The 24,563-nt window shown below is 44.4% G+C and overlaps 1 protein-coding gene across 1 annotated transcript in view; it reads left to right on the top strand.

Annotated features, from left to right (window-relative positions):
* LOC126203939 (nephrin-like) overlaps positions 1-24,563 on the top strand; it is a 183,151-nt gene that overhangs the window by 150,820 nt on the left and 7,768 nt on the right. The window contains exon 11 of the mRNA XM_049938675.1: positions 21,652-21,882. Within this exon, the coding sequence (XP_049794632.1) occupies positions 21,652-21,882 (231 nt within the window). The remainder of the gene's footprint in view (positions 1-21,651; positions 21,883-24,563) is intronic.

The following is a 24,563-nucleotide window of genomic DNA, read 5'->3' as shown; positions in this document are numbered from 1 at the left end:
CGATTTCATAAATTCACTGTAGCTCCATTAATTGACATATGGTCACGACACACTACAGATACGCAGAAAAACTCATAAAGTTTTGTTCGGCTGAAGCCGCACTTCAGGTTTCTGTCGCCAGAGCGCTCGAGAGCGCAGTGAGACAAAATGGCGACAGAGCCGAGAAAGCGTATGTCGTGCTTGAAACGCACTCACATCAGTCAGTCATAACAGTGCAACGACACTTCAGGACGAAGTTCAACAAAGATCCACCAACTGCTAACTCCATTCGGCAATGGTATGCGCAGTTTAAAGCTTCTGGATGCCTCTGTAAGGGGAAATCAACGGGTCGGCCTGCAGTGAGCGAAGAAACGGTTGAACGCGTGCGGGCAAGTTTGACGCGTAGCCCGCGGAAGTCGACGAATAAAGCAAGCAGGGAGCTAAACGTACCACAGCCGACGGTTTGGAAAATCTTACGGAAAAGGCTAAAGCAGAAGCCTTACCGTTTACAATTGCTACAAGCCCTGACACCCGATGACAAAGTCAAACTCTTTGAATTTTCGGCGCGGTTGCAACAGCTCATGGAAGAGAATGCGTTCAGTGCGAAACTTGTTTTCAGTGATGAAGCAACATTTTTTCTTAATGGTGAAGTGAACAGACACAATGTGCGAATCTGGGCGGTAGAGAATCCTCACGCATTCGTGCAGCAAATTCGCAATTCACCAAAAGTTAACGTGTTTTGTGCAATCTCACGGTTTAAAGTTTACGGCCCCTTTTTCTTCTGCGAAAAAAACGTTACAGGACACGTGTATCTGGACATGCTGGAAAATTGGCTCATGCCACAACTGGAGACCGACAGCGCCGACTTCATCTTTCAACAGGATGGTGCTCCACCGCACTTCCATCATGATGTTCGGCATTTCTTAAACAGGAGATTGGAAAACCGATGGATCGGTCGTGGTGGAGATCATGATCAGCAATTCTGTCATGGCCTCCACGTTCTCCCGACTTAACCCCATGCGATTTCTTTCTGTGGGGTTATGTGAAAGATTCAGTGTTTAAACCTCCTCTACCAAGAAACGTGCCAGAACTGCGAGCTCGCATCAACGATGCTTTCGAACTCATTTATGGGGACATGCTGCGCCGAGTGTGGGAGGAACTTGATTATCGGCCTGATGTCTGCCGAATCACTAAAGGGGCACATACCGAACATTTGTGAATGCCTAAAAAACTTTTTGAATTTTTGTATGTGTGTGCAAAGCATTCTGAAAATATCTCAAATAATAAAGTTATTGTAGAGCTGTGAAATCGCTTCAATCATTTGTAATAACCCTGTAATTAGCGCGCCTCACCGACAGAAAAATTTTCGATATACAAAAAGAAATATTGGCCATAGTTTGAACTTACTAAAGAAAATTAATATAAGAATTGTGCAAATGACCGTTGCTGAAGTCATTAACGAGCGAAATCTCTAGTATACTCAAAACTGCGTTACCTCATAGTAAAGTTCACCTATACACTTTGATTTTAATAACTTCCCAAATAACACTGATAGCATTTCACTACTGAAGTAATTTGAAAGCATTTGTGTTAAATGAACTACTAAAGATTCAATACAGTTACCACGTCATAATACGAACCATCAAGCCAAACAGAAGCCACTTTCACAAAATAATTCTGTAACGATAGTTTTGTACGATTATAGATTTAGTTTTAATGTCAGTATTGCCAGTGTAATTTCAATTAAAATTACTGCACTATTCACTTTAATTCAGAAATGTAGTTATATGAAAAGCCTCTGATAGTTAACCAGAGAAAACTAACTAACCCAACGACGTGTCTTCATTTTTGACAAAGGCAAACCGCATTTAAATTTTTATAATTTCCATTTGATAGGTCAAGGACACTAGGACATACACTGAAGAGCAAAAGAAACTGGTACCCCGTCTTAATGTCGTGTAGGACCCCCGCCAGCACGCAGAAGCGCCGCTACACGACGTGCCGTGGACTCGACTAGTGCCCGAAGTAGTGCTGAGGCGAATTGACGCCATGAAACCTGTAGGACTGTCTATAAATCGGAAAGAGTACGAGGGGGTGGAGATCTCTTCTGAACAGCTCGATGCAAGGCGTCCCAGATATGCTCAATAATGTCCCTGTCTGGGGAGTTTGGTGGCCAGTGTAAGTGTTTAAACTCGGAAGAGTGTTCCTGGAGCGAATCTGTAGCAATTCTGGACGTCTAGGGTGGCCCGTTGTCCTGCTGGAATTGCCCAAGTCCACCGGAATGCACAGTGGACATGAATGGATGCGAGTGATCAGACAGGACGCTTACGTACGTGTCACCTGTCAGAGTCGTATCTAGACGTATCAGGGATCCCATATTTCTCCAACTGCACACGCCCCACACCATTACAGAGCCTGCACCAGCTTGAACAGTCCCGTGCTGATATGCCCGGGTCCATGGATTCATGAGGTTGCCCCCAGATCCGTATGCGTCCATCCGCTCGATATACGAGGCCTGTTCAGAAAGTAAGCTCCGATTGATTGCCAAATTGAAACCACAGTGAACATCAGAAATGTTTTACTTGTAACAATTAGCTACACCTTTCAGCTACTTCTCTACGTAGTCGCCGTTCTGACTTAGACTTTTGTCATAGCGTTGTACCAACTTTTCAATAGCCTCATCATAGAAGGCAGCCGCCAGTGCTTTCCGCCAATTCTCCACGCTGGCCTACACCTCGTTGTCTGTGTCAAAATGTTGTCTTCAAAGACAGCGGTTCATGTGACCAGAGATGAAACTCAGGGGGAGACAATTGCGGACTGTATTGTGGGTAATCTCACATTTCCATTTGAAAACGATGCAGGAGCATCTTCATTGCCCCTGCAGAATGCGGCTGAGAATTGTCTTGAAGAAGAAACAGCACGACAGTTATGTAATGTTAGCTGCATAGCTTCAGGCGAAATTTCTCACCAGGCCCTCGTACTTGGCGGCAGACACTATTTTCTAGACATCTTTACGCACTCACTGCGAGCTCAGAAATGAGAAGAGCGACGTGATGCTAACTGGGGTTATACTAGAGACACTACCCAACACATCTGTGCAAAGCTTTATCGGATTTTCATAGTCGTTTCCATTTCGCGACCGATCGGAGCTTACTTTCTGAACGCCCCTCGTAATTCAAAACGACTCCTGTGACCAGGCAAGTTTCCAATCATCAATAGCCGAATGTTGGTGTTGATGGCCAGGGCGAAGCGTAAAGCATTTGTAGTGCACCCATTAAGGGCACAAGAGTGGGCATTCGGCTCCGAAAGCTCGTATTGCCAAGGTTTCTTGAATGGTTTGCGCGCTGACACTTGTAGATGGCCCACCATTGAAATCTGAACCAATTTGCGAAAGGATTGCACTTGTATCACGTTGAAGGATTCTCTTCAGTCGTCGTTGGTCCTGTCCTGGCACGATCTTTTTCCGGCCGCAGCAATGTCGGAGGTCCTGATATTCACGGTACACTCGTGAAATGTTCGTACTAGAAAATCCTCACTTCATCGCTTGCTCGGAGATGCTGTATCCCATCGCTCGTGCGGCGACTATAGCACGACTTTCAGAGTCACTTAAATATCGATATCCTGCCATTGTAGCAGCAGTAATCGATCTAACAATTGCGCCCGACACTTGTTGTCTTATATAGGCGTTGCCGAGCGCAGCTTCGAATTCTGCCTGCTTAAATATCTCTGTATTTGAAAACGCCCGCCTATGCCAGTTTCTTTGGCGCTTCAGTGTATTGTAATAGGAAAGGTCCGCGGTCATTACTATGCCGGAGATCTTTACAAAAGCGGTCGACAACTCTTCGGGCACCTCGGACACGCGTGCAGCCTACACGGCCCCTGCACGCCTCAGCGTCACGAACTCGCCCCGTCGCAGTAACGTACGGACGGCGGCCGGCGGTAACAGCGCTGTCAGAGGCCGCCATTTCCAAGGGACCTGTTCGCGTCCGCCACTCACGTAACCCGAAAACAGTGTTGCGGGTATTCCGCTGCTGGCCGCTATAAAAGTCGGCGCCAGAGCTGCAAAGGGCACTTCTTCCCGTTGCGAGAGCCTTTCCTAGCCTGTGGGCGGGTGCTATTCGCCCCATCGTCTTCGAACGCTCTCGAAGTCCATCGTAGGGACCGATGCCGCTCTACGAGGTGCGGCTAGAAAAAAACCGGACTGATGCTGGAAAAAACATTTATTTACAATTATTTACAATTTCATGTTATCCCCTTCAATGTACTCTCCTCCTCGGTCTCTACACCGCTCCATACGAATTTTCCACTGTTCATAGCAATGCTGCAGATCATTTTCGGTAAGTCCATACATTACTTCCGCGCTTTTTCTTTTACTGCTTCAACAGTCTCAAATCTAGTTCCTTTCAAAGCTGACTTGACTTTAGGGAAAAGAAAAAAGTCACAGGGGGCCAAATCAGATGAGTAGGGTGGATGATCTAAGATGGGAATGTTGTGTTTTGCCAAAAACGTCTTCACTGACAACGCACTGTGAGCTGGGGCATTGTCTTGGTGAAGGATCCATGACTTTTTCTCCACAAATCGTTCCGTTTTCTCCGTACTCGCTCACGTAGGGTAGCCAGGACGCTAATGTAGTAATGCTGAATCACTGTTTGTCCCTCTGGTACCCAATCAATGTGCACAATCCCTTTGATGTCAGTTTTTGCTGACAATGGTCTGCCAGTGCGAGTGTCATCACTGGTGTCTTCGCGGCCATCTTTAAATCGTTTAAACCACTCACTTGTGTTCGCGATAAACAATCATCGCCGTACACTTGCTGTAACATTACAAACGTTTCACTTGCAGATTTTCCTAGTTTGAAACAAAATTTGATGTTAACACGCTGTTCTTTCTGTACACTCAACATTTTCCGACGCACAGACAGAACGTCAACTACTTAAAACAGACGCCACGGGCAGACTGAGTGCAGGAGGCAGATGAAACTCGAGCAGTAGGCGGAGCGAGAGTCACGTGACAGGCCACGCGACTTTCAGCCTTATTGCATTCGTTTTATTGTTTCACCAGTACTAGTCCGGTTTTTTTCTAGCCACACCTCGTATTCAGCATTCGTCGTTATTTCCCGTGGTGCAGTCAGACTGTATCCAGGACAGACTTCTCTGTTCCTACACTAAAAACTTCGGGACAGATTCATCGGACTTAGAAAATTTCCAGGAGCCTGATAGTGTTACGTTGTCAGACACTGGGCTCTGAGATTTTGTCATTATCGACGAAAACTTATGTAAACTCTGATCACTGTTTTCCTTGTGTCGGTGTGAGTGACACTTCAGTTCTAGTCCAGGTAACAGGACTCAGGTTAATTATAAGATAAGTGCAATACGATTTTACACAAATAATCCACCCCCCTTCCCCACATGAACATGGACCATGCCGTTGGTGAAGAGGCTTGCATGCCTCAGCGATACAGATAACCGTACTGGAGGTGCAACCGCATTGGAGTGATATTACCTATATCTCTAACGTCGAACAGTTGTAGAATTTTGGAACACGTATTATGTTCGAGTATAATGACTTTTCTGGGGACTAAAAATCTACTCTGTACGAATCAGCACGGGTTTCGAAAAAGACGATCGTGTGAAACCCAGCTAGCGCTATTCGTCCACGAGACTCAGGGGGCCATAGACACGGGTTCCCAGGTAGATGCCGTGTTTCTTGACTTCCGCAAGGCATTCGATACAGTTCCCTACAGTCGTCTAATGAACAAAGTAAGAGCATATGGACTGTCAGACCAATTGTGTGATTGGATTGAAGAGTTCCTAGATAACAGAACGCACCATGTCATTCTCAATGGAGAGAAGTCTACCGAAGCAAGAGTGATTTCAGGTGTGCCGCAGGGGAGTGTCGTAGGACCGTTGCTATTCACAATATACATAAATGACCTTGTGGATAACTTCGGAAGTCCACTGAGGATTTTTGCGGATAATGCTGTAGTATATCGAGAGGTTGTAACAATGGAAAATTGTGCTGAAATGCAGGAGATCTGCAACGAATTGACGCATGGTGCAGGGAATGGCAATTGAATCTCAATATAGACAAGTGTTATGTGCTGCGAATACATAGAAAGAAAGATCCTTTATCATTTAGCTACAATATAGAAGGTCAGCAACTGGAAGCAGCACGCTTCGTTACAGGATCATTTAGTAATCACGAAAGCGTTACGGAGATGACAGATAAACTCCAGTGGAAGACTCTGCAGGAGAGACGCTCAGTAGCTCGGTACGGGCTTTTGTTAAAGTTTCGAGAACATACCTTCACCGGGGAGTTAAGCAGTATATTGCTCCCTCCTACGTGTATCTCGCGAAGAGACCAAGAGGATCAAATCAGAGAGATTAGAGCCCACACAGATGTATAAAGACAATCTTTCTTTCCACGAACAATAAGAGACTGGAATAGAAGGGAGAACCGATAGGTACTCAAAGTACCCTCCGCCACACACCGTCAGGTGGCTTGCGGAGTATGGATGTAGATGTAGATATCTGTTGAGAGGTCAGACAGCCGTGTGTTTCCTGAAGCCTTTTCAGTAGTTACAGGGGTAAGAGTCTGGATGATTCACTAATTAGGCCTTGTAACAGCATTTAAAACCACCTGCTGTGCTGGTACTGCGAACGACTGAAAGCAAGTTGAAACGACAGGCGTAATTTTTCCCCGAGGGCATGTAGCTCTACTGTATTGTTAAATGATGATGACATCCTTTTCAGAAAAATATTCCGGAGGTAAAATAATCCCCCATTCGAATCCCCACGCTGGGCCAGTCAGGAGAATGTCGTCATCAGGAGAAACAGTACTGGTGTACTACTGATGGGAGCGTGGAATTTCATGTCATTTAATCGCGCAGGTAGGTTAGAAAATTTAAAAAGCGAAATGGATAGGTTGAAGTTAGTTGCATTGGGAATTAGTGTAGTTCGGTGGCAGGAGCAACAGAACTTCTGGTCAGGTAAATGTAATGATATAAATACAGAATCGAATAGGATAATGCAAGAGTGGGTTTAATTATGAATAAGAAAACAGGAACGTGGATAAGCTACTACAAAGAACATAGTGAACACATTATAGTAGACATGAAAGATACGAAGCCCACACCGAGCACAGAAGTACAAGTTTATATGCCAACTAGCTCTGAGGATGATGAAGACATCAGAGAAATGTATGATGAGATTAAAGAAATTATTCAGATAGTTAAGGTAGACGAAAATTTAATTGTGATGGGGGGCTGGAATTCTATAAAAGTACTTTGCCTCCAGCTGCCGCCACCCATCTAGGACGTATTTTGGTATTGGTCGTGGAACCAGGGACCTAGAAACGACGGACAGGCTGTGTCCCGCCATAGCCCACAGTGGCCCACAACAGGCCACAGCAGTCCACCCACCCGACCGCCGCCCCACACTGAACACATGGTTATTGTGCGGTTCAGCCCCCAGTGGACCTCCCCCTCTCCCCCCCCCCCCCCCCCAACACACACACACCGGAACCCCGCGGGAACATCTCATATCAGGCGCGTGTACCCCAAATGTTTGCGTGACAGAGCAATTATTGTGTTTCCCTCGGGTGTTTGGGATTTTTTGTTATTCAAAGGAAAGCGTCTTTGTTATTTGCTCGGCGCACCGTGCTGACTATCTCTGACGCAGTCCACACATTCATGTGTCGGTTACTCTACTGTCTGCAGCTGGGCAGTCTTGATCAGTTAAAATATGTCGGTGAATTTCATACTGCTGTCAGTGATTTGGGGGCTAGCATTCCACAGAGACAGCATCTCACTGTCACATTTAATTCGCAGAAGAGGGATTAGTGTACCGCTGCAGTTGAAAGCGTATCACCGCACACACGCTGGAAGACGGTGTGGTTTCATCTTATCCTTCTTGTTCTACCAGTGGCGGTGGGGACCTCGTGGTATCACGTGGTACATCATCGGTTATCCACCAATAAGGTCAGTGTAGTCGTTGTCCCGCTACATACACTCTCCCTGTCATGGTCACCTGGCACTGGTTTAAAAAACACTTACCTTTTCTAACTCGATCCGTTGAGACTGCCTCTTCGGCTGGTATCCTGTTAAGACCAGTCTCTTGCTTTCCGAGAGAATAGGCAGATACCAGTGCACGGTTGTTAGGTCAGTACGTTCATTATACTGTAGATGGAGGGGGCAGTGGGGACCCACTCGCCTTCCACCAATATATGGCCACTGCATATTGGAACTGTTTGAACCTGCCACGGTATCGCGACTTACTCATCAATATGTTGAGCCACGTATTTCGACGTCAGGGTATCGAATCAAATCTGTGTGAATTCCTAAGGGACCAAACTGCTGAGGTCATCGGTCCATAGGCTTACACACTACTTAAACTAACTTATGCTAAGAACAACACACACACCTATGGCCGAGGGAGGACTCGAACCTCCGGCGGGAGGGGCCGCGCAATCCGTCACATGGCACCTCAAACCACGCGGCCACTCAGCGCGGCGTCAAGGCATGATTGAGTTTACCGGTCTTTCTAGTATTCATGTCATCGCCTCTATTCAGGAGCATTCTTACGCAGTTTATTTCATTTTTGAGGCCCTGTTTGTCTTGTTTTTCTTTTTTAATCAACAAAAAGAAAATAAATGTCGCCGGCAACGACCGGGAAACACTTATTTTCTATTGTTGTTGTTGTGGTCTTCAGTCCTGAGACTGGTTTGATGCAGCTCTCCGTGCTACTCTATCCTGTGCAAACTTCTTCATCTCCCAATACCTACTGCAACCTACATCCTTCTGAATCTGCTTAGTGTACTCATCTCTTGGCCCCCCTCTACGATTTTTAACCTCCACGCTGCCCTCCAATACTAAATTGGTGATCCCTTCATGCCTCAGAACATGTCCTACCAACCGATCCCTTCTTCTAGTCAAGTTGTGCCACAAACTCCTCTTCTCCTCAATCCTATTCAATACCTCCTCATTAGTTATGTGATCTACCCATCTAATCTTCAGCATTCTTCTGTAGCACCACATTTCGAAAGCTTCTATTCTCCTTTTGTCCAAACTAGTTATCGTCCATGTTTCATTTCCATACATGGCTACACTCCATACAAATAATTTCGGAAAAAGACTTCCTGACACTTAAATCTATACTCGATGTTAACAAATTTCTCTTCTTCAGGAACGCTTTCCTTGCCATTGCCAGTCTACATTTTATATCCTCTCTACTTCGACCATCATCAGTTATTTTGCTCCCCAAATAGCAAAACTCCTTTACTACTTTATGTGTCTCATTTCCTAATATAATTCACTCAGCATCACCCGACTTAATTCGACTACCTTCCATTATCCTCGTTTTGCTTTTGTTGATGTTCATCTTATATCCTCCTTTCAAGACACTGTCCACTCCGTTCAACTGCTCTTCCAAGTCCTTTGCTGTCTCTGACAGAATTACAATGTCATCGGCGAACCTCAAAGTTTTTATTTCTTCTCCATGGATTTTATTACCTACTCCAACTTTTCTTTTGTTTCCTTTACTGCTTGCTCAATATACATGTTGAATAACATCGGGGAGAGGCTACAACCCTGTCTCACTCCCTTCCCAACCACTGCTTCTCTTTCATGTCCCACGACTCTTATAACTGCCGTCTGGTTTCTGTACAAATTGTAAACACCCTTTCGCTCCCTGTATTTTACCCCTGCCACCTTCAGAATTTGAAAGAGTGTATGCCAGACAACATCGTCAAAAGCTTTCTCTAAGTATACAAATGCTAGAAACGTAGGTTTGCCTTTCCTTAATCTAGCTTCTAAGATAAGTCGTATGGTCAGTATTGCCTCGCGTGTTCCAATATTTCTACGGAATCCAAACTGGTCTTCCCCGAGGTCGGCTTCTACTAGTTTTTCCATTCGTCTGTAAACAATTCCCGTTAGTATTATGCAGCTGTGACTTATTAAACTGATTGTTTGGTAATTTTCACATCTGTCAACACCTGCTTTCTTTGGGATTGGAATTATTATATTCTTCTTGAAGTTTGAGGGTATTTCGCCTGTCTCATACATCTTGCTTACCAGATGGTACAGTTTTGTCAGGATTTGCTCTCTCAAGGCCGTCAGTAGTTCTAATGGTATGTTGTCTACTCCCAGGGTCTTGTTTCGACTCAGGTGTTTCACTGCTCTGTCAAACTCTTCACGCAGTATCGTATCTCCCATTTCATCTTCATCTACATCCTCTTCCATTTCCATAATACTGTACTCAAGTACATTGCACTTGTATAGACCCTCTATATACTCCTTCCACCTTTCTGCTTTCCCTTCTTTGCTTAGAACAGGGTTTCCATCTGAGCTCTTGATATTCATACAAGTGGTTCTCTTTTCTCCAAAGGTCTCTTTAATTTTCCTGTAGGCAGTATCTATCTTACCCGTAGTGAGATAAGCCTCTATATCCTTACATTTGTCCTCTAGCCATGCCTGCTTAGCCATTTTGCACTTCCTGTCGATCTCCTTTTTGAGACGTTTGTATTCCTTTTCGCCTGCTTCATTTACTGCATTTTTATATTTTCTCCTTTCATAAATGAAATTCAATATTTCTTCTGTTACCCAAGGATTTCTATTAGCCCTTGTCTTTTTACCTACTGTATTTCTTTCCCCCGTTCCTGTCAATTGTTCCCTTATGCTCTCCCTGAAACTCTGTACAACCTCTGGTTTAGTCAGTTTATCCAGGTCCCATCTCCTTAAATTCCCTCCTTTTTGCAGTTTCTTCAGTTTTAATCTACAGTTCATAACCAATAGATTGTGATCAGAATCTATTGTAAGTGGCGAAAGCCATTTAGGATTAACTCCGATTCTGTTCCATTTTCTTTTTGTGTGTAGCAAGCTGTAAGGGTTAAAAAAGTAACAAATAAATAAAATATAAAAATAAAGTAATGAAAAGAGCCATTATCATGTAAGGGGTCAGCATAGTGACAGGGGGGGGGGGGGGTTAGAAAGTGAGGGTTGGAGGCATCGTGCGTCTCCAGGTCTCATGATTCGACCACAGCCCACCTCGCATACATCCAGCATGAAGCTGAGTGTGTCCTTTCTTTCAGAATTTTCTGTATCATAGAAAAAAGGTTAACATCGCTGTCCGTATATCGTGAGGTCCCGGGATGGATTCCCTGCTGGTTCGGAGATTTTCATCACGTGGAGGCTGGGAGTTTCTGTTGTTCGCATCATTTCGTCTCCTCTTCACCGACTCGCAATTCGCCGCAGGGCGTCAGATACACCACGCGGCCGAACAAACCCACATGGCAATCTCCCGGTCAATAATGCCGCACCATTATTTTCGTAAACAACACACAGCGTCACCTCCGCAAGTTGTATGCTGCTGTCGTTTCCAGTCTTTATAATGCATGTCTCATTACTATTAATTTGCAAAAGATAGAGTTTTTTTCTAACACTTTTTGTTTAGTGTTCTACATATCATCCCGCTGGTATAGTTGAAACTTTCTATTTTCTTCGATATGTTTCTTTCTTGTGTGTGTAGGAGATGGAATTTCCCAAGAAGTTGAAATCATTTAATTTGTTTTCTGATCGTTAATTACGACTTCGTTTTGGACTGGAATTTGACCTTCCGTCCCAGTTGAAAAGTTTGATTATTTCTCTAGGCAATAACACTTCATTTATAACTGACATTTTGAACGATGTTCCCACTCAGCAATAATCTAGTTCGTTAACAGTGAATAGATTTCGTGATTAAACAACAGCACATTATTTTGCCTTCCGAAACCTTTTTCTAGTCAAAATTGTCAGTGATGGAGCAGCTGGCTGAACACAAATGTCAGCGCAAACTTAGTTTTATATTTTACTAAATAAATTATTTTTTCCGCTTTTATGAAAGTTGTTAATAGTAGGTAGAGCGTAGAATATCGTGACATTTACTCTGAAAGTATCTGTCACTTCTGTTGGTACGACAAACCGCATCGTCATGCCACGTGTAGGTTAAATTAAAAAAAAAAATTGACGCTGTGATTCTATCAGATGAAACAATTAGCACAGAATGCGTTTGTGGGGACGTACGAACATGTTAAAAAGCTCGATTATATACGAACAGTGCAGCAATTGGCTGGAAATGGCAATTATCTTTTACGTGCCTCTGAAAATAGTGTCATATTCCAAGGCTACATACAGTCATTCTTTTGAGTTTGTGTATGTACAGGTACTTGCGTGTGTGTGTGTGTGTGTGTGTGTGTGTGTGTGTGTGTGTGTGTGTGTGTGTGTGTGTACGTGTGCGTGTGTGTGTGTGTGTGTGTGTGTGTGTGTGTGTGTGTGTGTGTGTGTGTGACGTGTGACTGAGTGAGTGTGTGAGTATGCGTGTGTGTTTCAGACACGTCTGTGGTTCCAGCGAATCGACCTCGCATGTGTCAATTTCGCAGTTCAAGGGGCTGTAAAAGCAACACATCAGAACGAAACCAAACAAAATATGAAACTCTGGTTTATGGTGGAAGGAAATTCAGATATTGGAGAATTTTGAACTCAGGGTTTACTGAACGTACTGGATTTGTTGAATATCACTCCCAAATAAATTTTGAAAATTATCAAAGAGAAGTATGGATTGAAAAAGAAAAGAACGTAAATCATGATGAGAAATTATCGTTGAAAAATTTGAGAGACCTGGGAGCCAATATCTTCAGACACGCAATAATACAACAGTTCGCCTCACATCTGGACACGTTTGTACAACAGGGATTAACGGAAAGCCATCAATGTTCAGTTACTTTTCGGTAGCAGTTACTGCAATTGTTATTTAACCCAACAAAATTTATATTTAGTGACAAGTTCTTAGATTGACAAGCAAATACATGAGCCTCTGCTAATATATGCGACGGTTCAAGAAACAAATGTTCTGTGTCGACTGTTGCTAATAATGTCTCGGAAATACAATAACACTGCAACAGCGACCAAAATACGTAGGTTGGAACTTAAATAGTGGCAACACTGCTGTGGAGACACTATGCAATGGAACCTACTATTGTCACTGATAGCACACGGTGTTGACATACCTACCTTACCTCCGAACAAATGGACTCGCCCGTCCCACGTCACCAGCGTGCGCACAATCGAGGGAAAAACAGTCACTTGTGAGCGAGCGGTCTAACGTAACGGTGTCACTATGTTTTCGAAACAGGAACAACGGAGTTGGATCAATACTGAATGTGCCAGAGGTCGTACAGCACGACAGTGTCATCAAGGTTTTCAAGAGGCGTGCGGGGAAGCGGCATTGCCGTACGGAACAGTGGCACGTTGGGTAAAAGCCTTTAACGAAGGTCGGCAAACTGTGGCAGACATGCATCGGGCAGGTCGTCGTAGCGTCTCTGAAGAAGAAGTGCATGCTGTTGCCGCGTTAGTGGACAGTGATGGACGCCATACGATTCGTGAGTTCGCCCAGGAAACCAGATTAGCGCACACGGCTGAGCTTCGCATCCTGAAGGAACACCAGGGCATGCGAAAAACTGCATCACAATGGGTTCCGCATGACTTGACGGAAATGCAGAAATGGATGCGTTACGACAGTGCTCAGACGCACTTGGAGCACTATGAGCGCGAAAGAGTGACTTTCTTACGCCGTATCGTAACACTGGACGAGACATGGGCCACATCGTACGAGCCATAACTGAAACGCCAGTCCAACGAATGGCGTCATTTACGTCTCCGTGAAAGTCGAAAGTGCGTCAGAGCCCCAGTATGGTGAAAGTTATGCTGATTCTCGTGTACGACTGTGATGATGTTATCCTAACGCATTACGTTCCTCCACGGCAGACCGCCAATGCATAGTATTACTGTTCGTTTTTGGAACATCACCTGCGACAAGCTTTGCGAAAGAAGCGGTGATACTTTCTGCGCAACCCACCCATCATTTTGTACGACAATGAGCGGGCGCATACAGCGCAAGCTGTGGCTGCTCTGTTCGGTCGATGGGACTGGGAAGTCCTGTACCATCCACCATACTCCCCGGACTTAAAGTCCTTGTGACTTTGGTTTGATTCCGAAGATGAAGGAACCACTTCGAGGCATTCGCTTCAGAACTGTTCCAGAGATTCGACAGGCAGTAGACCGCTCCATTCGCACCATCAACAGAACAAGCTCTGCTAACGGTATACTAAGCCTTCCACATCACTGGCAACGGGTTCTACACAACGCTGGTGACTACTTTGAAGGACAGCAACAGGTGCAAACATGCAGCTCTTTTGTATCGGTTGTGAATAAATAGTTGCCACTATTTAAGTTCCAACCCTTGTATTATCAACGGAAAAGTTGGACGTAAATCTTTACAGAAAGTAAATCTACAGATCAAGAAAGAGAATGGGCTGCATTTAAGAAAACTCCTACTAGAAACTGAAAACAGAGCACCATCTTTAACGAACAATTCCAACAGTGGCAAATTTCAGTTCAAAACAGTAGAAGGTAAGTGCAAAAAGGCTGAAGAAAATCAGTTCAGTTTTCAATGTTATGTGAATAAAGATGGACGCGTAACATCTGTACGTGATAAAAGAAAGGGCAAAAAGCGGGATTTTACCTGTTCAGTAAATTGTGACATTAAGATGATTGGCGGAGTTGCGATGTGTGAGTTGTTAGTCGCATGGCGCATTGAATACGAATCTGTATGTAAGGTATCTCATTTTCGGCTTGAATGAAAACTTTCTACAATCATGCTCATAAATTAAGGATAATGCTGATACATGGTGAAACAATGCTCTGGTGGGCGGTTTGCGGGTTTAATACACCTCGCTGTATGACCATGCGGTACATTTGACCTGTGGTCGTCGCACTGTGGCGCTGGCAGCAGTCCACATACGTAGAGGTGTGTTGGTGCATGTCAGAGTACGGTGCAGCAAGTAAGTGTGCAGACGTTTTCAGGCGTGCTATTGGTGACTGTGTGTTGAAAATGGCTCAAAGAACAGATATTGATGACGCTATGAATGGTAGAAAACTAGGGCGACTGGAGGCTGGTCAAACACAACAGGTCGTAGCACGGGCCCTCCGTGTGCCACAAAGTGTGATCTCAAGTTTATGGCAACGATTCCAGCACAGAGGAAACGTGTCCAGGCGCTACAGTACGGTACGACCACAGTGTATAACAGCGCAAGAAGACCGATATCTCACCATCAGTGCCCGCAGACGGCCACGGAGTACTGCAGGCAGCCTTGCTCTGGACCTTACCGCAGCCACTGGAACAGTTGTCTCCAGACACACAGTCTACAGACGACTGAACAGACATGGTTTATTCGCCCGGACTTGCAAGGTGCATTCCACTGCCCCTGGTCACAGGATTACACGTAAAGCTTGGTGTCAAGAACACAGTACATGGTCATTGGAACAGGGGTCCAACGTTATGTTCACGGACGGGTCCAGGTATAGTCTGAACAGTGATTCTCGCTGGGTTTTCGTCTGGTGTGAACCAGGAAGCAGATACCAACCCCTTAATGTCCTTGAAAGGGACCTGTATGGAGGTCGTGGTTTGATGTGTGGGGTGGGATTATCATTGGTGCACGTACACCCCTGCATGTCTTTGACAGAGGAACTGTAGCAGGTCAGGTGTATCGGGACGTCATTTTGCACCAGTATGTCCGCCTTTTCAGGGGTGCAGTGGGTCTCACCTTCCTCTTGATGGATGATAACGCACGGCCCCACCGAGCTGCCATCGTAGAGGAGTACCTTGAAACAGAAGATATCAGGCGAATGGAGTGGCCTGCCTGTTCTCCAGACCTAAACCCCATCGAGCACGCCTGGGATGCTCTCGGTCGAAGTATCGCTGAACGTCTTCAAGCCCCTACGACACTTCAGGAGCTCCGACAGGCACTGGTGCAAGAATGGGAGGCTATACCCCAGCAGCTGCTCGACCACCTGATCCAGAGTATGCCAACCCGTTGTGCGGCCTGATACGTGTGCATGGTGATCATATCCTATATTGATGACGGGGTACATGCGCAGGAAACAGTGGCGTTTCGTAGCACATATGTTTCGGGACGGTTATCTCAACTTATCAGCTATACCGTGGACTTACAGATCTGTGTCGTGTGTATTCCCTATGTGGCTATGCTATTAGCGCCAGTTTTCTGTAGTGCCACGTTGTGTGCACCACATTCTGCAGTTATCCTTAATTTACGAGCATGAGTGTAGATGATTTTCAGAGAGTTGATGAACTGCAAGTTATTGAAACAGAAGTTGTGGCATTGCTGTCAAACATCACTAAGCGATATTGTTTCAGTTTCTGAAGTTATCTGTGGTTATTTTGTTCAGTATACTGGACATATAGGCTTGACAGCAAACCTTTATTTGTTTACTTATTTATTTATTTGCACTGGCAAGGTGCCCTACTAGTGCTGTCTCAGAGTCCTGTTGTTGGTAAAAGGCAGTCGGTGAACCTCGTTAATAGTGGCGAGCCTCCGCAGGGAGACGAGTAGCCATTTGCAAGTGAGGCTGTGACCTGCTTCGCGCTTTTGTTGTCAGAGCCGGCACCTCAGTTGGCCTCTCTGAGGTTGACGAAGCGGTGCTGTCACTGCTGTCCCCAGAGAACGACTGAGCATGCACAAACATCAAAAGCTGAGATGACACAGTGCCACCAGGTTACGCATGACAAAGATTGTTGCTTTTACACCAAAGTTTTGATCATCCAATTCAGCTGAGTCGCCGCGCCACGGTATTTGGCGCAAAGAAGCCGACCAATTTAGGATACACTGCTCTAAGCCAGTACCAACCTTGTGTTTCCTACTGTGCATTTTGTGTGCCGAGAGTGGAGAGATTCTACTGTGTTGACCTTTTCTTCACGAAGTAAGCAATATTCTCGTCCATCACATTGTCGTCCGCTCCATGTAGAATTTTTTTAGAAGTGGAGAGTTGAGGATGGAGAACTGAATTTTGGGGTCATTCACCATGCAACAGCTCACCTGGCGGCCGTCTGATGTTAATGAGTCCACGCTTAAGTCTTACAATCAGCATTCTTACGATCCATACTCTTAGCAGCTCGCTACTTCTGGCGTGCAACTAGAATTGCTCATTTGATTATAAGTTGTGATTTTGTATCATTAACTTTGAATCTGCGAGCTGCCCAGATCAGGAAAGCTTTCTGCGTTGTCTGAAGGCTGTCTTCTGTATGATTTGGTACCTCCACAAAGTGTTAGCGTAGGTTTTGTATGAATTAAGTCCAGATGTTTCTAAAACTTGGTCCTCTGTCAACTATTTGTGAATTGTGTCGAATAATAAGAGCAAATAAAAATCTAATACATTCAGACTTGATTCTAGTTACAATAATATGTGAGGTGTTGAGAGCATTGATGGACCAATGAGGCGTTTAACATACAGTGTGTGGAGGGTGCAGTTCATGCCACAAGTGGTTCTGCACCGTTTCGGGCATTTTTTTCATGTGCTGGTTTGGGCCCAAGCTTTCAGGATACCATGAACGTGAATCAGGACATTTATTTCGACATACTTGATGACCAAGAGTTACCGTTTCTTCTACATGATCGTGTTGAGTCTGCTGAGAATACTCCCGAATTGCAAACTGAGAAGAGCAATATTCACAGGTCTGCATGCATACATGCCTGACTTGACGAAGACTCCGACATGCTATCACACTTTGAATGGTCCTCTAAATTGTTCGAGGTTAATCCCATACCAAATCTGGTACTGCTTGTAACTACAGATGGAGCATAGAAAACTGCACCCAGTAGTTTGTCAGCACTGTGAAATCCTAAAATTTTGTATTGGTAGGGATCCACAATCTCCATATGCTTAATACACCTAAACATGATCCAAAGTAGAGAGTAATATGATTTTTATTTACTCGTGCGATTAGCTAATTTCGAGTATGTTGCATTGTCAAGCACTTTTGTAACATCTGTGCTTATGTGAGATCTAATTGTTAATGGACTAACCTCAGTAGCTTATAGCATAGCTGAAGCAACTTTTGGACTCTCTTCTTCTCCAAACCACAGACGCCATCGTCAAGGCTGAAAGCGGTGTTAGACAGTAAATGCGTGATGTCCCCCTCGTGGAGAATAAACTGGTTTTTGGTGTAGTTGTAAATGCAGAGAAAAAACCTATTTCTTTTTAGTCAAGTTTCTGAATGTCCATCCTTGTGGCTGGAGCACAGGGGACTACGGCCGTTCATTATTGTAAGAAAATGAAACACGTACAGCCATTCTTACATTGACATTTATTTTGTAGCTACCAGTTTAGACGCTTCAGTGCACCATCTTTAGGCGATGAACGATGACGATGAACAAGTTATATACGATAACAGTTCATGGTTCGAGAGACGACATCACAATTTCAGGTAGTTTGCGTAAACCGGTTATGTTGGCCGCTAATGCATCATATACAGGGGATAGGCAAAATACTGCGAACAGTGGTAGGAATGGGATGGTTGTGTTCGGTGGTCAACAACGCAGGTAAGGCACGTGTTGCGCTGGACTGTGAGTGTTCAGTAGACGCTAGGCATCAGTGCAGGTTGTTTACGAGTAGGGCACACTTCGTATTTGCATTCAGAGGCCGAGGTCGACGTGCAATGAAGACCTAACAGAAACTTCCTGGCAGATTAAAACTGTGTGCCGGACCGAGACTCGAATTCGGGAGCTTTGCCTTTCGCGGGCAAGTGCTCTACCATCTGAGCTACCCAGGCACGACTCACACCCCGTCCTCACAGCTTTACTTCTGCCATTACCTCATCTCCTACCTTTCAAACTTTACAGAACCTCTCCTGCGAACCTTGCAGAACTTACACCCCTGTAAGAAAGGACCTAACAGAGTTCCCAAGAGAGCAGATTGTGGGGGCCATATTAGCCGCAGCATCAGTAACCAAGACAGCCAACTTATTGAACGTTTCAAGAGCAACTGTTTAAACAGTCATGACAGCCTACACAAAACTTGGAAAGACATCATCGTCTAAACGTAGTAATGGCCGCAAATCAAAACTAAATTACAGAGATCGTCGTACGCTAGCACAAAACTATGGCAGCTAAAGTGACTGCAGAGCTCAATAGCCATCTTCGAGACCCCGTATCTATCGACATTGTCCACCGAGATCGACACTGTCCACCGAGCACTCCATACAGCGAATATTCATGGACGAGCTGCTGTACCGAAACCATTAGTGACGACAACCAACGCAAAGAAGTGTAAAACGTCGTGCCAGGAGCATGAATCCTGGATGGCTGGAGGAAACATATCAGTCATATGGTCCGACGAGCCAACGTTTTCGTTATTTCCAACATCGGGCTCAGTTTACGTCTGGAGAACGCCAAAAGAAGCCTACAGTCTTGATTACTTGATTCCAACGGTTAAGCATGTAGGTGGAAGTGTGATGGCGTGGGCAGCCATACCATGGTACTCCGCAGGTCCCATCACTACTCTCAAAGGCCATGTTACAACCAACGATTATGTGAAAATTTTACATGATCAGGTGCACCGCATGATTCAAATGTTTTCCCCTAACAATGATGCTATGTTTCAGGATGATAATGCATCCATTCACGTAGCCAGGACAGTACAGTCGTGGTATGAGGAGCATGCAACTTAATTACAGCGTCTTCTCTCGCCAGCACAGTCCACTGACTTTTAACATTATCGAACGCTTGTGGGCGGTATTGAAGCGCAGACTCTGGAGCAGATTTCCGCCTCCCTTGTCACTACAGGATTTAGAAGAGGCTCTGATCGAAGAGTAGCATAACGTTCCACTGCAGACTATACAATCATTATACGCCAGTATACCAAGAAGAAACGCTGCTGTATTACTGCCAAATGGGGGTTCAACCTCTTATTAACATACCCTTTCCAGGTAAGTAGAAGCGTTCTCATTAGTTTGTTTATCCCCTATTCAGGGTGTTCTAAAAAGTACGGCCAAACTTTCAGGAAACATTCCTCACACACAAAGAAATAAAATATGTTATGTGGACATGTGTCCCGAAACGCTTACTTTCCATGTTAGAGCTCATTTTGTTACTTCTCTTCAAATCACATTAATCATGGAATGGAAACACACAGCAACAGAACGTACCAGCGTGACTTCAAACACTTTGTTACAGGAAATGTTCAAAATGTCCTCCGTTAACGAGGATACATGCGTCCACCCTCCGTCACATGGAATCCCTGATGCGCTGATGCAGCCCTGGAGAATGGCGTATTGTATCACAGCCGTCCACAATACGAGCACGAATAGTCTCTACATTTGGTACCGGGGTTGCGTAGACAAGAGCTTTCTAATGCCCCCAGAAATGAAAGTCAAGAGGATTGAGGTCAGGAGAGCGTGGAGGCCATGGAATTGGTCCGCCTCTACCAATCCATCGGTCACCGAATCTGTTGTTGAGAAGCGTACGAACACTTCGACTGAAATGTGCAGGAGCTCCATCGTGCATGAACCACATGTTGTGTCGTACTTGTAAAGGCACATGTTCTAGCAGCACAGGTAGAGTATCCCGTAGGAAATCATGATAACGTGCTCCATTGAGCGTAGGTGGAAGAACATGGGGCCTAATCAAGACATCACCAACAATGCCTGCCCAAACGTTCACAGAAAATCCGTGTTGATGACGTGGTTGCACAATTGCGTGCGGATTCTCTTCAGCCCACACATGCTGATTGTGAAAATTTACAATTTGATCACGTTGGAATGAAGCCTCATCCGTAAAGAGAACATTTGCACTGAAATGAGGATTGACACACTGTTGGATGAACCATTCGCAGAAGTGTACCCGTGGAGGCCAATCAGCTGCTGATAGTGCCTGCACACGTTGTACACGGTACGGAAACAACTGGTTCTCCCGTAGCACTCTCCATACAGTGACGTGGTCAACGTTACCTTGTACAGCAGCAACTTCTCTGACGCTGACATTAGGGCTATCGTCAATTGCACGAAGAATTGCCTCGTCCATTGCAGGTGTCCTCGTCGTTCTAGGTCTTCCCCAGTCGCGAGTCATAGCCTGGAATGTTCCGTGCTCCCTAAGACGCCGATCAATTGCTTCGAACGTCTTCCTGTCGGGACACCTTCGTTCTGGAAATCAGTCTCGATACAAACGTACCGCGCCACGGTTATTGCCCCGTGCTAATCCATAGATCAAATGGGCATCTGCCAACTCCGCATTTGTAAACATTGCACTGACTGCAAAACCACGTTCGTGATGAACACTAACCTGTTGATGCTACGTACTGATGTGCTTGATACTAGCACCGTAGAGCAATGAGTCGCATGTCAACACAAGCACCGAAGTCAACATTACCTTCCTTCAATTGGGCCAGCTGGCGGTGAATCGAGGAAGTACACTACATACTGACGAAACTAAAATGAGCTCTAACATGGAAATTAAGAGCTTCTGGACACATGTCCACATAAGATCTTTCCTTTATTTGTGTGTGAGGAATGTTTCCTTAAAGTTTGGCCGTACCTTTTTGTAACCCCCTGTATATGGATCGTGATAACCCATTCAGCATCAACTAATGCCTGAAGATGGAGTACTGAAGCGCCAAAACTGGTAGTTGGACAGTAAATGGCATCTTAAGGACCGCTGTAAGTGTTTCATTTTTTTACAGTTTTTTTTTAAATTCTGTTTACTGTATTTATTTTTCTGTATTTTAGACAATGCCTAGGGGGTATTGGGTGTTTCCAGATAGAGTAATGACTAGGTGGTGTTGTGCTGTGACAGGAGCGCCATCGCCGGTGCCCCTGCCGCTGGCGGTGGACCTGGCGCCAGTGGTGGCAGCCCTGGCTGTGTTGGCAGCCCTGCTGCTGGTGGCGCTGCTGCTGCTGTGGGTGCGGCGCGGGCCCCCGCCCCTCCTGTCAGCCGCGAAGGCGCCACCCGCGGGGGAGGCCGACCCCAACCCGGACCTCATACCCGGCAGCGCCGCCAAGGCGCCGGGGGTCAGCGTCGCAGCTGGTGAGTCCTGCTGGCCGCTGGGATCGTCCCACAGACAGCTCTGACAGTGGGCTCGGCTCACTACCTTAACTGTCATGGAGGACACAGTGTTTCATCTCACATCTTCCCCAGAATTAACCCGGATCATCTGTAGCTACACAGCTGATTCTCGTTAACGTTAATAAGAAACCACCAGAGCTGCATTGAGGGAAATATTTGTGTCACGACCAATTTGTCCAGAACAACATCAGTTTATCTGCAGTTGAACAAAACAAAAATTAGAATAAAAGATAATAATAATTTACACACATAAATGGAAGTCTCCTTTGCTATTTTGGGAGCAAAATAACTGATGATGGTCGAAGTAGAGAGGCTACAAAATGTAGACTGGCAATGGCAAGGAAAGCGTTTCTGAAGAAGAGAAATTTGTTAACATAGAATACAGATTTAAGTGTCAGGAAGTCGTTTCTGAAAGTATTTGTATGGAGTGTAGCCATGTATGGAAGTGAAACGTGGACGATAACTAATTTGGACACGAAGAGAATAAAAGCTTTCGAAATGTGGTGCCATAGAAGAATGTCGAAGATAAGATGGGTAGATCATATAACTAATGAGGAGGTATTGAATAGAATTGGGGAGACGAGGAGTTTGTGGCACAACTGACTAGAAGAAGGGATCGGTTGGTAGGACATGTTCTAAGGCATCAAGGGATCACAAATTTAGCATTGGAGGGCAGCGTGAAGGGTAAAAATCGTAGAGGGAGACGAAGAGATGAATACACTAAGCAGATTCAGAAGGATGTAGGTTGCAGTAAGTACTGGGAGATGAAGAAGCTTGCATAGGATAGAGTAGCATCGAGAGCTGCATCAAACCAGTCTCAGGACTGAAGACAACAACAGCAACAACAATGGCCGAAGGCTGAAATTGCAATAGTGTAATAAAAACTAATAACAGTCATTGGCGTAAAGATGATGTCCTTCTAAAAAAATTTTATCACTGTGAACCCCAGCTACAACAAGTTTATGCAATGGTCAAAGTCTGTAGCGGATATGCTCAAGTCAAAAATAAAATAAAACATGTTCAGCGGTCGGCATGTGTGCCTAGCAAGGAACATCATCAGACTCTAACTTGTGGATATCTGCTCTAAACTCTGAGAATTGCCTTCTGACAATGTAATTTTACGGTTTCTCAAAATTTCATTGTGATGAAGACCTCCTTAGAGACGTCCAAACGTAGGTCAGTGTACCAAACAGTTATTTGCAACTGATTAGCTATAGGTTTCCCATGTTTGAAAGTCCGCTTATCTTTCGTAACGTTAAAGACAAATTGTGCAACATGACAGTCACGTAGCTACACAGTCTATCAACCGTGAGAATGCAAGCGAATTGGCATGCTGTTCAGATAGTGCCACTTAACGAGAGCTGTAACACACAAAAATACAGGTTGGTATCTACCTAGCATGCTTTATCGACTGTGCGGTATCACAATCATTGCAAGTAATGACAATAATCTTATCACAGAAATGTCATTCAAATGTAAAATATACAACACAGTTGATCAAACCATTTGCAAAAATGCATATAAACAAAATCAGAACGAAACAGTTATGCACAATGAAAAGGAACAAATGTCAATGCTTACACGAAGTTGTATTTTCATTACGAAGACAAAACAATAAATGACTGAGTATACAAAACGATTAAGCAATTGTATACAACATACGAGAAACGGTAACAGTCATCACAGACAACTACCGTAACTAATGAATAAAAGTGATTACAAAATTCGTATTGTTACTGATCATGTAAAACTTAAAATAGTTAAACTGGCTGGTTTCAGTCGTATGATATTAACAATACTAAAATAGTGCTCAATTAAAGTCGCTACAGTTATGAACATTAAAGAGGAAAATTCGCCAGAACTTACACCATCTCATATTGTCATTAGATAAACAGTAACAGATTGATTACATAAAGCGGTTATGAAATAATTATACAGAGCATAAGAGAAAACGTGATTGTGATAGCACAGAATTATCACAACTAATGAACACAATTGATTAAATAAATGGTACTTCTACAGAGCGTGTAAAATCTCTTGAAATAAGATATTTCAAAGACATTCACTGTGATTTCTTTATTCAGATATGTCAGTGTCTCCAAATATTTCTTCAGTAACGACATGTTTTTAAAATCGTTAATTCTGTCCAAAATTTTGTTCTTAAAATGTGTCAGTGTGTACTGAACATTGTTGACTTACAAACTGAGTGCACTTAACACCATTTACTATTGACTTAGCACTCTTTGCTTGCTGGACGAGTTAACGAAACATTATTGTCAAAACTCTGGAAGATACACATTTAAATGTTCCGAATTGTTTCACGTTTTGATATTAAGATTTGCATTACCTATTTTTGCAACAATAATGAATAACAACCTGAAAACTTAATCTGTGATTCAGCTCAATAGAAAATTAATTCCACTGTCACCTTACTACGGTACGTAAACAATGTGATGGTTGGCCCCTATCTTTTCTGCCATCACACTGCCACTAAAATTTAAATAAACCATGGTAAGGGACAGAACATTGTTTACTAGTTTAAATAATTATTCACGTTTACCTGGCCAGCAACAACTTTTGGAACGTGTCTGCATTTAAGAACATATTCAGAATCCTCCCTGAGTCGTAGTTATGTGATCACC

This window comes from Schistocerca nitens, chromosome 1, assembly GCF_023898315.1.
Source record: "Schistocerca nitens isolate TAMUIC-IGC-003100 chromosome 1, iqSchNite1.1, whole genome shotgun sequence".
NCBI lineage: Eukaryota > Metazoa > Arthropoda > Insecta > Orthoptera > Acrididae > Schistocerca > Schistocerca nitens.
This window is presented reverse-complemented; position numbering and strand designations above follow the sequence as displayed.